General features: G+C 47.6%; 1 protein-coding gene across 1 annotated transcript in view; it reads left to right on the forward strand.

Annotated features, from left to right (window-relative positions):
* The first annotated feature begins 3,740 nt into the window (after nt 1–3,740).
* Nucleotides 3,741–16,335, forward strand: part of SLC7A5 (solute carrier family 7 member 5) — a 40,865-nt gene continuing 28,270 nt past the window's right edge. The window contains exon 1 of the mRNA XM_037409248.1: nt 3,741–4,456. Coding sequence (XP_037265145.1) covers nt 3,850–4,456 — 607 coding nt within the window. The 5' untranslated portion in view covers nt 3,741–3,849. The remainder of the gene's footprint in view (nt 4,457–16,335) is intronic.

Here is a 16,335-nt window from a genome sequence, read left to right on the forward strand (position 1 = left end):
CCTGTATCTCATTGTGTTATTAAGCTCTCCAAGTTAAGAATTAGACTTTCTGTCAAGAAAATAATACAATTCCTCCTTGACAATGAACCAGTTCATTAGGAGTGGAGTCTAATCAAATGTGAGACATTCTGTGATACTTAAAAGCTATGAAAGACTCTGCTGAACTGTATTATAATTGGAATGAAAGAACAATGACCTCTCTGTTGCTGCTGTACTGATGGAAGGATGTCTAATTATTTGTTACGTTCAGCTAGATGCTGCATGCTGTCTAAAATGGGATTACAAATTTTGAGGATCTTTTCTAAACTACTTCATTTGACACTGATCATTAAACTTGATGTGGCAACTAAGCTCCTTTTCCTGTGCTATAATTGGTCTTGATGAAACGGAGCGTTGATGTGAAACTCCCAAGAGTTTCGCATTTAGTGGATGTGGCTACAGGAATCTTATCAAATGACCTGAAAAAAACTTTGAGTAAAATAAATTACTTTTATCAATAATACAAGTTGGCTAATCAGGTGAAATTAAGTGTTAGTTTCTCTGACTCACTGCTTAGCCATGCTTAGAGCCTAGTTATCGTATAGATATGTTTAGCTGAATTCATTCAAATGACTTTCTGCTTCCTTTGATGGGAAAGGTAGGTTATATTTCTAGTTAAGAAATCCCCCCCTAAAATAACTGTAGGCAGTACTTTTCGGTAAGGCCTCCCAAACGGTGCGATTCGATACCCTTTGTGGTAGGCAAGCCATTCTGACGTGAAGAAAGGGTGACGGGGCTTAAAAGTGAGGCCAGCCCCACCGTTATTACTATTTAAGGGTTCTAGAAGCTACCACCACTTCCAACAAAAGAGCTTCTGAGCTCTTCTATTAGTATAGCTGAGGTGTTTGCTAAAAAAATGGCTTATTTGATTCCAGCAGGCTGCCTTATTTTGATCAAGGCAGCTTTGCTGATACATGGTTAAGAAACATACACGTTACTTTTAACAAATGGCCAATTTACTTCTAATACTGGTAATTATTTGTCTTTCTGACAAATAATTCTTTTTGTCTGTCTTTTTGATGTGACAAACTTGAAGTGCCTGAGTATTAGCATATGGAGAACTGATTGTATAATCAAATAGTCTTCAAAGATTCTGCGGAATAACTTGGGGGCCTGAGGAGAGTTAATGTTCGTGGTCAGAACTGATAATAATACTCAGCATTTGTGAAGTGCTTTGAAGATATAAAGCACTATATGAACACGCCCTAACACCATGCCTGCAAAGCAGGTATTTTCTCAGTAATAGAAACAGAGAAACAGTTGCAGAATTAACGCCGACTAATTTGCAAGACAAGTATGTGGTTGACTTTAAATATGGCAGTTCAGTGGCTGCTGCTCCACTGCTGCTTGATCCCAGGATTTCCAAATGGAAATGGTGTCAAAACTGAGACTGAAGTCTGCAAATTCTTAGCTGTCTGTTAAAAAATCCCCTTTCGGAAGAATTGGATGCAGAGAGAAAAAGATAACTTGGTCCCGTCCTTGTGAAAGTTAATGGAAATGTCTGTGAATTAGGTTAATATCAGGTGGAAAATGCCAATGATCAAGAATTAGGTTAATATCCGGTGGAAAATGCCAATGATCAAGAATTAGGTTAATATCAGGTGGAAAATGCCAATGATCAAGAATTAGGTTAATATCAGGTGGAAAATGCCAATGGTCAAGAATTAGGTTAATATCAGGTGGAAAATGCCAATGATCAAGAATTAGGTTAATACCAGGTGGAAAATGCCAATGGTCAAGAATTAGGTTAATATCAGGTGGAAAATGCCAATGATCAAGAATTAGGTTAATATCAGGTGGAAAATGCCAATGGTCAAGAATTAGGTTAATATCAGGTGGAAAATGCCAATGATCAAGAATTAGGTTAATACCAGGTGGAAAATGCCAATGGTCAAGAATTAGGTTAATATCAGGTGGAAAATGCCAATGATCAAGCAGTTAATTTGCCTTAAGGTGATAATTTAGTCCAGGGCACTGGTGAAGTAAAAGCATTGATGAATGGTTTTGTTCACCCAACTACACAACTGAGTTGGAGCATTCGTCTGAGAAGACCTGAAGCATCCGTCTTACTCCAGTGCCAGCCCCGTCTGCTGGATCCCGACTAACGAGGCCAACGCAGAGACAGTCCCCTGTGTTGCAGGTACCTGGCGTTTTCCCTGATTTTACGGTTGTGTGAACATTTTGCCTAGGATAAAGTATGAAACACTGTAACGAGGGAATGTTGGTAAATCTTACTTCGAGAAATAATCGGTTTAGCTTACAGCCATATAGGCCGTGTGATGGGGCTGATGTGAAGCTGGAGAGGCGGAAGAAAGGCTTCTGGGGTTTCAGGAAAATTGTGTGATAAATATGCTTTCCCGTTTAATTAATTGTCATAGTCTTTTCGGTCCCTTCAGGATCACGTTTGTCTTTGAAAACTAGAAAAAACACGCTGGATGCAAAAGTAATTTTTGTTCAAGCTTTCTTCTGAAACATGGGTGCTTCTTTGAAGGGAGAAGCGGTGGAGTTCGAAGCCCCCGGGCTGGTGTGTAGCAGCCACTAGATGTCAGGTTCTGATCGGTGCTGAGGGGCCGCTCGGGATTCCTGGCGCGGTTGGGAGCGGCCGCGATGCCCGTTATCGGTTACTAACGTTCCTACTCGGTTACATCTTTCCCCAGAATGCAGATCTCACCTTTCTCCGAGGTGACTTGCAGAAACCTCCTGACCCACTGCCTGTACTGAGGCTGGGGAGGGGGATGGTCGGGGCAGGATGGACACCTTGGCTCTCAGACTTCGGGCTCCGACTTCTCGGTAGAGGTACCGCCTGCAGCCCGGGGTGGGAAGGAGCCTCGCTGAGCATCAGGGCTTCCAGGCTGCAGCCTCTGAGCTCTTCTATCCCACAAGGACCAGAGGGAGCCTGAATTTGACCAAGAATTGGCTCCCTGGGCACTGTTGTGAGCTATCCGAGTAAGTCTCCTCGGGTTCAAACCCGACGCCTTCACTGAGGTGGTGTGGTAGAAGTTGCCCGTTTTGCCTGCACACTTGCCAGGTTAGCAGAAAGGTTTTATTGTAATTTTTTTTGGCAAATGCATCTTTTTGGTAGTCTGGGTGCCTGAGATGACAGGAAGATGCCTGCAGTGCCTCTGCAGAAGCACGGTGATGCAGTGAGGGGCCTTGGCCCACGGATCTGTCAAACAGGAGCACAGCAAATGCACTGAGATCAGGGGGGGCTGGGGGGGCTGAGATCAGGGGGGGCTGGGGGGGCTGAGATCAGGGGGGGCTGGGGGGGCTGGGGGGGCTGAGATCGGGGGGGCTGGGGGGGCTGAGATCGGGGGGGCTGGGAGGGGCGCGTGTTGCTGGATTTGGGGTTTACACACAGAGACCCATTCTGCTTTCTAAGAACAGCCGCCCAGTCTGGGGTGCAGGGTGACCCCCTCCCCTCCCGGCAGCGGGGAGCCCCCGGGGGCAGGGGCGGGGGCGGGGGGGGCTCTTTGGTCCCCTTGGTCCCCCTCCCCGCCGTGCCTCTGGCCCCTTGCGAGGGGGGTGCGGGTGGCCTGCGCGCCTGGAAAGGGACCCATAGCCGCCGGTTCCCGGGGCCCTGCGACACCATCCTTCCTCCTCCTCCTCCTCCTCCTCCTCCTCCTCCTCCCCCCCCCCCCCGGAAAGGAGGCCAGCCCCGCTCCCCGCCCGGGCGGGAGGCGCTCGGCGCACGCCGCCCACCGCCGCCGGAACAAAAGGGGCGGCAGCGCTGCATGGTGGCGGCCCCGCGCCCTGCCCCCCCGCCCCGCTCCGCGCCGCTCCGCGCCCCGCTCCGCTCCGCTCCGCGCCACCATGTCGGGCAGCGGCGGCGCCGGCAGCCCCGGCAGCAGCGGGGTGAAGAAGCGGAGCCCGGCGGGCTCGGCCGCCTCGCTGGCGCAGGAGGAGGAGAAGCAGGCGATGGAGAAGATGCTGGAGGCGGCGGATGGCGGGGCGCAGGAGAACGGCTGCGTCCGCTCGCCCTCGCCCTGCGCCTCCGCCGAGGCCGAGGGGGTGACCCTGCAGCGCTCCATCACGCTGCTCAACGGCGTGGCCATCATCGTCGGCACCATCATCGGCTCCGGCATCTTCGTCACCCCCACGGGCGTGCTGCGGGAGGCCGGCTCGCCCGGGCTGTCGCTGGTGGTGTGGGCCGTCTGCGGGGCCTTCTCCATCGTGGGTGCCCTCTGCTACGCCGAGCTGGGCACCACCATCACCAAGTCCGGCGGGGACTACGCCTACATGCTGGAGGTGTACGGCTCCCTGCCCGCCTTCCTCAAGCTCTGGATAGAGCTGCTCATCATCCGGCCCTCCTCGCAGTACATCGTCGCTCTGGTCTTCGCCACCTACCTGCTCAAGCCCATCTTCCCCGTCTGCCCGGTGCCCGACGAGGCTGCCAAGCTGGTGGCCTGTCTCTGCGTCCGTAAGTACTCGCGGTCCCTCTCCAGGTGCCCGCTGTCCCGCTGCCGCACGTGGCTGCCCGCTCACCGTCGCCTTCCCCAAAAGTCTGCCCAAACGGCTAGCTGCCCTCGAGCCCGCCGCGTTGCAGGAGGTGCACCATCTCTCCTCTGCTCCGCTGGCTGCATACTGGGGGTCGGGGGCTGCTGTGAGCAGAAAATGCGTCCCATCCCAAATAAATTGAGCAAAATATTCCCCAAATGCCGGTTACAGGCTAGCGAGCCTCTCTGATTTCCAGCAACGCAGTGAGCAGCGTGCAGCAAATGCAACATGCGTTTTGCCTTCGTGCTGGAATGGGATTTCTCCTGCCCTCCCGCAGAGGTGCGTTTGGCCGGGGTAACATCTCCTCTTGCAGCCCTGCAGTGCTGAGGGGCCGCGGGGGCTGCGGTGGGTGTTTGTGTGCAGAGGTACGTGAGGATAACGTGCAGTTGGCAGATTATCTGTCACGACCAGCTGGTGCTGAACATGGCCTGTGCTGCAGTGCCTGGCTGTTTTCAGCACCAGTTTTGAGACAAGATGTTTCTTGGCTGTATGTGCACTGATAGCAAGCTCAAAACCTGGGGTTTTTTGCTAGCAAACATTGCGTTTCGTGAGGCATTGCCTTTCAGTCATGCTGTGATGAATTTAGGGCCGCTGATGTTGCCATTGGCACGCGGATCGATCTCTCCTGCTGCAGTTTTTACCATCGCTGGTATTTTGAGGTCTGCGGTTTTGCCGCTGACACCCCATTTTCCATTCCTCCAGTGACTGCAAAGTCACTCTATCCAGATTTCTCATCCTTTAAATACAGGATCATTTTCTGCCTTTCTCTTCTCATTTTCTGTTCAGTCTGTGTTCTACTGCACTGGTAGTTCTTGTGCTGTTGTAAAGATGTACGTTGGGAGAGGTTATAGTTTTTTGTGAGGGCTTTGTAAAGCGCATGTTCAGTATACGAAGTGATGATCAGGTGGTCTTTTTATTTTTTCATTTTGAGGTTGTGAAGGGAAGGCTGCTTGTTCGTGCTGTCCAAAGGGAGATTGTGTTAGATTCCTTCACCCTCTGAGGATCGCAGGCATTCAAAAGTGGCAGCACATGGTCGTTACAGGAAGATAGATTGTCTGTAACTGTCTTCATACACACACTGACCAAATCTTTGGTAGATGACAATAAGATAAATAACAGGTGGGACAGCAATTTGTACATTCGTTGGGCGAGGTTGAAGCTTACTCATTCCCCAGATAAATTTTTAGGAACGTAAGGACAAGTAGACAGGCATGTGGACTTTCCATCCAAGTTTTTAACAAAATGAAGTGCATCTATCAAGGAAATGCACTAACCCAACTGAGAAAGCTGTAGCGGGGTTAGAAAAGAGTTCTGCTGACGGGTTTCTTGCCTCAAGTAGGGCCTTGTGAAAAAACCTCTTTTTAGAGCTTTCCTTCAGTCTGCAGTGTGGTTTCTTCAGTGACACAGAGACAAGGGGCATGCATGCATGTGGCGTTCACGTTTTTCTGCTGAGAAGCTAACAGAATTAGAGCGTTGATTAAATGGGCTTTCTTGGTGTTTTATGTCAAAGTTTCCCTGTGCAGGAACATATTGTAGTCGACAAAGCCTTTGAGAACATGTTTCTAATAATAAGTAGTTTTTCCTCTGCAAGATCTTTCCCAAAATAGGTAGGATGAGGTTTTACTGATCAGAAAAAAAATACAGGGGTGAAGCAGACTTGCCCATGGCAAGATCTGGTTCTGTGACCATGGATTGCAACATGAAATTTCTTGATGCCAGGTCTCATTCCTACTTAAGCTCCTCTAATAAGTAACATGTCTCCAACCTCCTTTTGCTAGCAATTAGTAGTTTTCCTGAAGCAGAATTTGTTCTTTAACCTTTATCCTGAAATGCCAAGGGAAGAGTTGCTAGTTCTACAAATCTGCGTAATTTCCATGTGTTTCTTCTTCAAACTTTATCCCCCCCTACACCCTGGCTACTATTTTGTTTATGCTTTGGGTTAAATTTTTGTTTGTCTCTTTTGCTACAAAAGGTTAGTTCATCATGCTTTGCCTTCAGCAAGTTAGTGTTCTGTAACTTTGATTTTGCAGTTAGCTTGTTGACTGTCTGGTGCCAAAACCACATCATGATCTAGGAACAACAAATGAAGTAAATCTGGTCCAAGGACTTAGCAAGTCACACAAAACTTCTATGGACTAACAAGCGGCTTTGTTACATGGTTGTTCCCAACATACCCCTACCCAGGGAGATATTTATGTTTTTTCAAGAGCCCTGGGGTAGGAAAAATGGCCTATTTGTACATACGCTCCAGAGCATACACTAATGAGTTACCTCAAAGAGGGGAAGAACAGTTTAGGAAGCAACAGGGGAATGTGGGGCCCCGGGGCTGGAATACAGTTGACTTACTATGTAGCTAAAACCCAGCCGTCCAGAACAGTACCAGCTGTATTCTTTGCAAAGTTTGTATCTCAACATAAATGCAATTGGCTGCATGGCTTCTAGCAACAGGAGAAATAACAACAGTTACTCGTTTCCACTGCGAGTGTTACCAGTGTTGAACAGTTGAATAAATAACGTGTTGTTTGGTATTTGCCACCGTGAAGTACAGAAATTGAATTCCTAGGCATGAAGATAATCTAAATAAATCACAGTCTTGAAAGAAAGAAAAAAATAGCTGGATTAGGGAATTTTGTTCCCCTTAAGGTGCTGAGGAAAACAAGGTGGGTGGTAAGTAAAATTTCACTACAAATAGGTATTTTCTGCTATCAAGATTACGATCTCCAGCCAGTTAGTATTCAAGACTGCTTCTTCCATAAGACAACACGAACGCTTATTATAGCTGCCAAATAAAAGTGTGGGGAAGTCTTCCTGTGGCAAGGTGGGTCAAGCTGTTCATCATTAGTGCGGTGTATTTTATGTTCACCGCGCAACAGCCAGTGCTCCCTGGTTGTAAGAATTTCCAGGTAGTTTGGCTTAATGTTTTTCAGGCTGCGGGTTTCTTGGGAAACTCAGAAACCTGATCGTGTTATTTTAGCTGTAAGACTGGCTGGCTGATGCTTTTAGAACTGATAAATCATAAAAGCAGATGCTAAGGGATAACAAACACAAAGTCTGCGTGGTATCCAAGTGTTTTTGAACAGGAGAAGTTAATGAAACTGAGAATTTGTGCATCTGCGTGAATACCCAACAATAATTTGAATTCCCCCAAATACAATCTTATCTAAACCAGTTTTACCCCTTCTATAGAGGATGGAGGCACAGTTACTATGTCCTGAGGTTTTGTGTTTGATGACATCTACATTACAGTATTAGTATTGTACATGGCAAAGAATTAAACTGCTAAGGATTCTGTACTTGGTGTCTCAGGTGCAAATTTGAATCTACGTAGATAAATGAGGATCCGTTGTATTTGTTGTTGGCTCCTCTTCTTGTTCTCTTGAGAAAGCATCACAGCGGAACGTACATTCACACTGTACTTCCAACACACTTGTATCTTTTTCTGCTATTTTCTACAGTTTATTTTTACTTAGAATTAAAAAATACACGCCTTTTAACAGAATATTTAGGTAGCAAGTGTAGCTTTGAAAGAACTTGTTGTTTATATACGTTGCAGGACCATCTTCATGTAGCAGAAGCAGGATCGTGTAAACCTGTTTAATCCTGTCTTTTTTTTCCCGTGGAAGAGATGGCGTGGAACAGCATCCAGTTGAAGGTGCATCCCTGATGTCTTCCAGTGCATGTCGGTCAGATCCTCTTTTACAGTTGGCTGATGCTTGTGTTAACATTTCTTAAATCTGAACTGATAAATCTTAACAAAAACCATTAAAAACTCACAGAGCACAACCTAATACACAGTGTATGTTGTAGATATAGCTTAAAGATGGAAAGTTTCAAATTGCCCAGTTAAAGTTAACATCCATGTTCCTTATTTCCACCTGTTAATTTGCAGGTTTCCTACATGTGAGAGGTCTCTGAACTGTGGTACAGGGAATTCCCTGCAGGTAAAGGGGGATGAGGAATAACGCTGCTTCCAGCCCCCAGCTGGTTCTTGCTTGGTGTTTCGCTGGTGCCTGAACTGTTCTTTGTACACAGGTTCTTACACACAGCCTGCCACACCCCCGCTGTGTGCTACATAACAGGTTATTCTGTAATTTACTTATTTCTTGACAGTGTAATCTGCTCCACAGAAGCTTGAGAAACCCTGCCAGTTGCATATAATTTTACTCTTCATCTTCAATGTCAAATCAGTGATTTGATTGTTAGCCTCTGAGGCCTTTTATCACTTGTTAATTATATATGCTCATCTGGCACTAATAACCCCAATATTGCTGCAGCAATATCTGCTTCTTCCAAAGCTACAGTATCTTAATCTTCTTCAGAATTTCTTTAGACTTCCTTTGCTGCTTCTGAAATATTTTGGGCGCTTCTCCTGCAAGCATGGAATTCCTGCAAGCATGATCACCTATTGCTCATTCGTCTCTTTTGTTATGAACAGCCTAATAGTGGAAGAATTAGTAGCAGTCAGCGCAGAGTTGAGTCATATCTAATAGCATAAGTGCCTGACACCCCCCCTGAGTACATTGTGAGTTAGAGGAGAATGGTATCAAAGCCGGGGTTTGGCAAAAGTGTCTAAACACATGCCGTGAGTGCTTGCCAAATTATAGCTGTAGTCCATAAGTGAATATTCACTGTCAGCATTTCAACTAGAGATTGCAGATGTTCAAAGCAGGAACATCTTCATTTGGTATTAAGGTTTTATTTTAATCTGACAAGTTTGGCTGCTTGACTAGCTGTTCAAAGTGAAGCTATGGGTAGATTTTCAACCCATCAGGTATTAGATGGTTAGCAAGGCAAACACAAAATACATCTTGTGCTTGTCTAAGATGGGTTTTATTTTGCAGCATCGCTACTTGGATTTAATCTGCCAGGACAAGCAGGGTGTGAAGCTTTAAAGAGTTTGAAGACTTTCCACCGCTGCCCCCCGCCCCCCCCAGCCCCCAGCAAGGTGGATTAACTGGCTAAGCTTTAGCAGTAAATATGCGCTTGTTTGATCAGAGTGGAGGGAAAGGGCCTTTGTAGAATCCCTGCTGTATGCTAATGCTGCAAATCTGAGGTTGCTTTTTTAAAAGCTGTGTTTAATTAGAGAGAGTAGCGTTAATGAAAACGGCCTCTGACACTAGTAGGACTCTTCTGAAATGGGTGACGGTTTGGAGGACTCTTGAAGCACAGTAAGCAACTACCGCATTTCTTGGCACCCCTCTCTTGGCTCTCGCAACAAATGTCCCATTAAATTTTATTGTATTTGAATGATTTACATTACCACTGAGATCCTTCAGAGTCTTTCTCTTCTGACATGAACAAATTAGGAAGGCTTTCTCAGAGAAATTCTCCATCGTCAGTCTAATTCAAAGCAACATCACTAAGTATTTCAAGTATTCCAGGAGTCTTATAGTCCCAGTGTCAGATGCGGCCAATAGATCAAATGAGAAGGATGTGAGAAAGCGGGTTCTTGCCAGTCAGCGTGCAGGGCTGAGTTCTGACCCCCTGCTTAGGATAGGTGGTGTGATTCAGACTAAAACCTGCCTGGAATTTTTCATTGAGTTCATGACCCAGAGTTTAGCTCTCAGCGGTGAAGTTCAACCACCTTTCTGTGGATTTGTGGAACCTGCTTCAGTACAATTATGGGGAGGTGTTTCTGTGAGCATAATGTCTCTGTGGGCCAGGTAAGATGCCGTGGTTTGCAGGTCTGGTAGCTGACCGTCTGTTCGGCACAGATGGTGGTATGTCTGTGGGGCTTAAAGTGCACGTAACATATTAGTAAGTGTTGTTTGCTGTCAGGAAGATGTTTCATATCAGGTGGGCATGGTGGAAGAGATGTTTAGCTCGTGATAGTTATGGGGTCCTTTTAATTTGCTGGGAATGGAACAAATCTACCCCTTTCTCCCATTGCAAAATATCTTTTGTTTGTCTTCCTGTGGTAAAATGACCTGTTTTGTGAAATTGCGGCATCATGTAATTTAGAAACTTTGACAGTAAAAACACAAGCTTCTTTCTAAGGAAACAAAATAGTTTACTACTACTACTAGCGGCTAGGAGTTAGCTCCCCTAATATTAATGAATTCTTCATAGTTTTTATTCAAACCACACAGTTTGAATAGCGTAAACTGAACCTGCCGTTATTACAGAACCTGGTACCAAAGCAAGGGGTGCGTTTACGTAGGCTTGAGATCCAGCTTCAGCAGTTAATTGTGCGCTGAGCTCGTCCTCCGGGCAGTTCTGGCGCTGCCTTTTGGCCCTGCCTGCGCCGCACTGGTTGGCACAGCTCGTGAGAGAGAGGGATGGCAAGTGAGTGCTTGTTAATTTATTCTTGCGGAATTCTGGAAACCGGAGGGTGTGGATGCTGCTGGGATCTGTGGTACATGATGAAATGATAGCAGCATCCTGCTTTGCGCTAGCGGTGCTGGCTCCTGGTGCTGGCTCCTGGTGCTGGCTCCTGGTGCTGGCTCCCAGCTCCGACCTGTTTCAGCACCAGGGACTTCCTGGAACTGGAAGCCGGTGCAAGGATGGAGCGGTGACGCTTTCAGGGGTCTGCAGCCATTTGTTGGGGAGAGCCAGAGCTCGTGGTCTCAAGGCGGGTCTGGAGGCAATCTCTTTTCTTAAACTGCAGCGTTAGGGCAGCCTTCACCTTCTCCTTCCACCTGTGGTCCTTTGATGCAGCTGTTCCCCCAGTCCCCAGCACCGCTGTTTTGGGAAGGAAAATAACAAGGAGACTGTAAACAGTTGCCAGGTGTGTTTATTATTATAAGTTGATACATAAAGATACATTTGCTGTGGGGTCAAGTGCTCCTTTCCAACAGCCTCATGTGCTACTAAGGGTTTCCTTTCTGCAGACTCATTGCCCTGACTGTTCGGTTTCTCCAGAGACTTGTCCTTGAAGAAATATCTGCAAAGTTTTTCCTTCTGCTTTTTCTCTTTACTGCCTTGCAGGGCACAAGTCTTCACTCAATACCCATCAAGGTGAAATTTCCCAACCCGTTTTCTGTCTCTGTTCTTGTCTGTATGTCTCATGCTAGGTTGTGCTATTAGAAATAAGACATCTGAGACTACTGGAAGACGCTGCGGCGTCACAACCACCTGAATATAAAGTGTGGGAGTTTGGCCTTAGCGTCTGGTTAAGGCATTGACTTGTCCCATGGGTTTAACCGCTGTAGTCAGTATAGCATAATTCCTTGTTCGTACTGTGTGGAGTAATTTTATTTTCCATGTGTCTGACCTCTGGTGAGCCTAGGTAGCAGGGTTTTTTAAAGCACGTGGACCAGTTTGTGTCTGTGCCACGTGGTGCTGTCATCCCTGTGGTTTGGCTCTTGGTGGCCACAGGCTCAGTGTATATTGTCCCTGTGTGAAACCTGGTTGCACCGTCTTTGGTAGAAGAGGAAACCGCTTGTCCATCATCTGCACTTTTGCCAAGAGCGAAAGGAGCAGCCTTGCTGTGGAGCGGGGAAATGGGAAGGAGCTGAGAACTGTTCTGTAACTGTGAAGAGAAAATCAACATCATCTCGTGGTGGATGGTAAACTGCAGCATCGTCTTAGGACTGTAAGGGCTAAGCCCTTTGGAAATGTGCGTTACAAACAGGAATCATTGCATGCTTTATCCTCTGTGTGTGGAGGTGTTACAGTCCCTGTTTTCCTGGAGGGGAAGCTGAGATGGAGGATTTCCCTTCATTCTTCCTGTTTCCCTCCACAAGTCCCGTACCTTACTATGCATTTTCATGCTGGTCCTCTAATACCACAAAAAAGAATCCGTGGGTAACTTGCAGCAAGTTAATTGAGTTCACTTCTTTAAAGCAAGCTACTTACATCTATCCTTGTCACAGAGGTGTATACTGAGTTATATGGGAAGCACTACAGGTCAAGACCAGGGAAACCTGTAGGAGAGGAAATAAAGGACAGAAGTGGCATTGTGCAAGGCTCCCGAGGTATGTAACCTCACAAGCAGCATGAATGCAGCTGTGCCAGTACCTCAAGAATTCCTACAATGAAAAGCTGCTAAAGATCTTGGGTTGAGCAGACTCCCGTCCCCCATCAGCAAGTTACATATGGTGCTGGAGTTGGATCCTTTTTTTCCCCTGCGAATGAGGACGAGTGCGCAGAGCTGTGGATCGGCTCCTTGCTTGTTTGCTTTTTTTTCTCCGAACAAAGCCTCCGTGAGCACTGTCTTTACTCTGCCTCTGATCCACGGCCGTGTTCCATTACTCCAGGAAAGCTGCGGCCCTGCCTTTTTCTGTAGGGTAGTTGCCAGGACTGTTGCATCATAAATGCCAAGCCCTGTTGGTTTACCTGTGTGCGGGCTTCCTTCATGTCCTATTTGCTTTGGGCAGAACCACATACCCTCAGGGCAGCTTTACTACATCCTGCCTTTCCTTTGTAGACATAGGAGCTGTTGTTACATACCGTGTGTTTGTTGTGGACTTGTTCTACGTGGGGATTGTCATGATCCCTTTCTGTGTCTGCTTTGTAAGGGTTTATTCCTGTTGTGATCTAGAAATCAGGGTTGGGAGGCATCTTGGAACTTGAGTTCAAAGTAATATGCCCATAAAATGTGAATTGCGAGGAGACAAGGTTCTTGGTCCTATGCTGTAGTAATCAGTTTATCCTTGGCTCCTCCCAGTAATGGGGAGATTACCTGACTGGGCAGGTGAGTGCCAGCAGGACGAGGTTAAATGACGTGCCTGAAGCCAGCGAGGACTACTAGAACAGAGTAAATAACTGAAGCCAGACCCGCCGTTGTCTTCAGAAAGCCAAACTTCTCTTTGAAAGCCTCTGGCATCCCCTGTGGCTTGAGTATCTTGCAATGACACTCACTCTCAGCTAGCTTGGACAGTCACTGGAAGAGATGAAGGGGTGAACACCACCTTGTGAGCACGTTCTCTCGACAGCAGTCAAAAGCCAGTATCTTTCCTACTTCTGGCAGAAGTACATAAATATCTTATATCTGCAATCACTGCAGCTTTCTAGCTCCTATTATCCCAATTATGTAAAGTGTTTGGAGAGGGGCTGCTGGATCAGACAGAGCGTGTCACGCCGGGTTGTGCTGAAATCCTTATTCCTAGAACGATTCCCAAGAATGGCCCCGACAGGTCACGCTGAAAGTCTGCCTGGCTGCACAGCCGGCTTTTGGCAGGGCCAGTGGCCTTAGGAAAGGTGCTGCAGAAATTAGGGCAGTGCCATCCGATCTTTCCCTGCTTTGTATCATTGCCCTGATGTATAAAGCTGTGGCCGTACAACTTTCCCCCGTTGTTCACGCGGAGCAGTTCATCTGAGGTGAACGGACCAGTGCCAGGAGGAGTCCTGCAGCCCCTGCTTTGCAGAGTAGCATCTTGGATCAAAGGAATAAAACTTTCTGCTGTAAGAAACCCCAGCCCTCTGGTCTCCCGAGAAGTTGAGCAACCACTGGAATTTGTCAGGGAGCTTTACTGAAAAAGTACTCAGTCTGTCTTTTCGTCACTGTGTCTGTAGGATCCTTCCTGGTGGGTGGGACTGGGTTGTTCTGGGGTTTTTTTTTTGGCCCTTCCTATCTTGAAAGCATTTAAATGTAGTAACTCCACCACACTCCTTTAGGAAAGACAAATATTATTACATGGTGGGAAAAGCAAAGCAGAGAGATTGTGACTCAAAGGGCTCTGAATCACGACTGGCGTGGAAGAAGCTTTCAGTCCTGCTTATAGTCTTGGCCCTAAGTGTTTTCTTATTTTTACAGAGCCTGTTTATCTGGCACCAGTGTGTTTTTAAGGGCTCAATACTGACACTTCCATTGCTTTTCAGTTTCGGACTGTGTAGAAAGCTTTTGCCTTTTATGTACACCGTTGCCGTCCCACGGTCCATCCAACCGAGACTCTGTACAGAACCAGAACGTGAGAAACGGCCCCAAGAAAGTCAGTATTTACCGTGGGGGCTGAAGCAGCTATTGTCAAAGACACAGAATGCCTAAATGGGGAAGGGAATGTCACTGTCACACCTCTGAGGGCTGTCTTCACCAACACGAAAAGTGTGCTTTTAGATGTGTTAGCTCATCCTTTAAATATCCCTCTGTAAACAGGGAGAGTTTTATTTTTAGCGTAATTGCTGGTCGAAGTGAATCCTGGATCTTTGGTTTCCTCCCTCCCCTCCCCGTTAAGGTTCACTAGAGGTGCTTTTAGTAGATGATTTGTCATCTGTGCTTAGTGATACTTCGCTGTGTTCTCTTCTCCCCCCTCACCTCCCCCCTGTAGCACAGGCATATGTAAGCTGACCTTGCTTACCTTTGTTTTCCCCTCCCCGTGTATCTGGACAGTGTCCCTTTTAGCGTACTGGTTGGAGGCAGATCCATTGCAATCTTGCTGCAAGGGGACAGAGCTTTGCCCCTGCACAGCGCTGACGCTGCTGGCCTGCTGCTCGAGGCTGAAAAGCCTCCACGCCTGGACTTTTTGGTCTTTCGTGCCGTGTCTTTCGAGTGAGATGCACCGTATCGGCCCTGCAGAGCACAGGGTGAGGGACGCTGGGACGGGGTGTTACAGAGGGGGGAGGTGGTGTGGCGGGTTGGCTGGCACGGTTCCTCACTGCTGGCTTTCGGCTGGCGCAACCAAAGACCAGCTCGTGCTGTCCTGTGGCTTGTGTTAAGAGCTCATGGGAGTACGGGTGTCCTTCCGAATGGAAACAGCTCTGCATTGTTTCAGTCTCACCCACTCCAAATACCCAGACACCCCCAGAGTGCCAAAGGGGCTTGAGAGGCATGATTAAAAAAAAAAAAAAAAAAAAAAAAAAAAGTGATTCTGAAATGCCTTATTTCCTTCTGGCTTTCATTCTTGTAAGACATATTCGATCATGTGGTTTTCTTTGCAAAGATGTCCAACTCTTTCATTTCTCCAAACTTTACATTCTCTTCTGTTGAGATGACGCTAGATCCAAGGGGTTTGGGGGTGTGGAAGCCAACTATCCCCAAAGCAGTCATCATACTCTGGGATGTGCAGATGGAGCTGGCTTTGCTCTTCCCTGCCCAATGGTCCCCTACCAGCAGCCTTTCCCTGACCAACGTGCGGACACTTCAGTCCTCTCAGCCTGACGTGTAGTGGGCGTAGCAGCTCCCAGCCCCCTGTGAATGAACGACACGCTGGATCCCTTCTTGCCTGCCTGTGCTCTGAGTCACCGGGAAGCCCTGTCACACTCGGCGCTCACTTGAGCAGGAACACAAAGTCTCATCATTGCTGTCAGACCCCGATACTGTGGTCCCTGGTGACCGAGCTCTCTGAAGCCAGCCTGTGGGTATGTCTGAGCCTGTCTGTGCCCATGTGTTCCAGGAAGGCTATTCTCAGCTCTGGCATGGGCTCTGTGTGCATCTTCCTGAACTCTTACCAATGCAGTTGCTTTCTCACAGGCAGGGCAGGATGGCAGTGAGGCAATAAGGCCCTTTTAAATGCCTAAATACTTCTTCCTCCTCCCATGGTTTTATTTCTCGGTTTGCAGTTTATTGTGCCGTTGCTGGGAGGCAGGGTGTGAGGCTGTGGGAACGTGCCATAGCTCCAAGCTGGTGAGGTATCGGCAGCTCTGGTGCTTGGTCCTGCTGTAAGGCAGGAAGGCAGGCTCTGCCGGTCCTGGGCCACCGCCTCGTGTTGCAGGTGCTGAGTGAATATGGGGGGTGCTGGTGCCTGTGTCCTGCACTCGGGGCACACTCAGCTGGGTACCGGTCTGTAGCTGGGAGGCCACCTTGCTTCAGAGTAGGGGTGCACTGTGGTTTTCTGTGATGTGTTGAGGGTCTTAAGGCACTGGGTGCTCTTGAGGGTGGTAACCAAGCAATCCAGCTACGGGTATTTCTGCCTCCTGTGGGTA

Source organism: Falco rusticolus, chromosome 15 (genome assembly GCF_015220075.1).
Source record: "Falco rusticolus isolate bFalRus1 chromosome 15, bFalRus1.pri, whole genome shotgun sequence".
In the NCBI taxonomy this organism is placed as follows: Eukaryota; Metazoa; Chordata; class Aves; order Falconiformes; family Falconidae; genus Falco; species Falco rusticolus.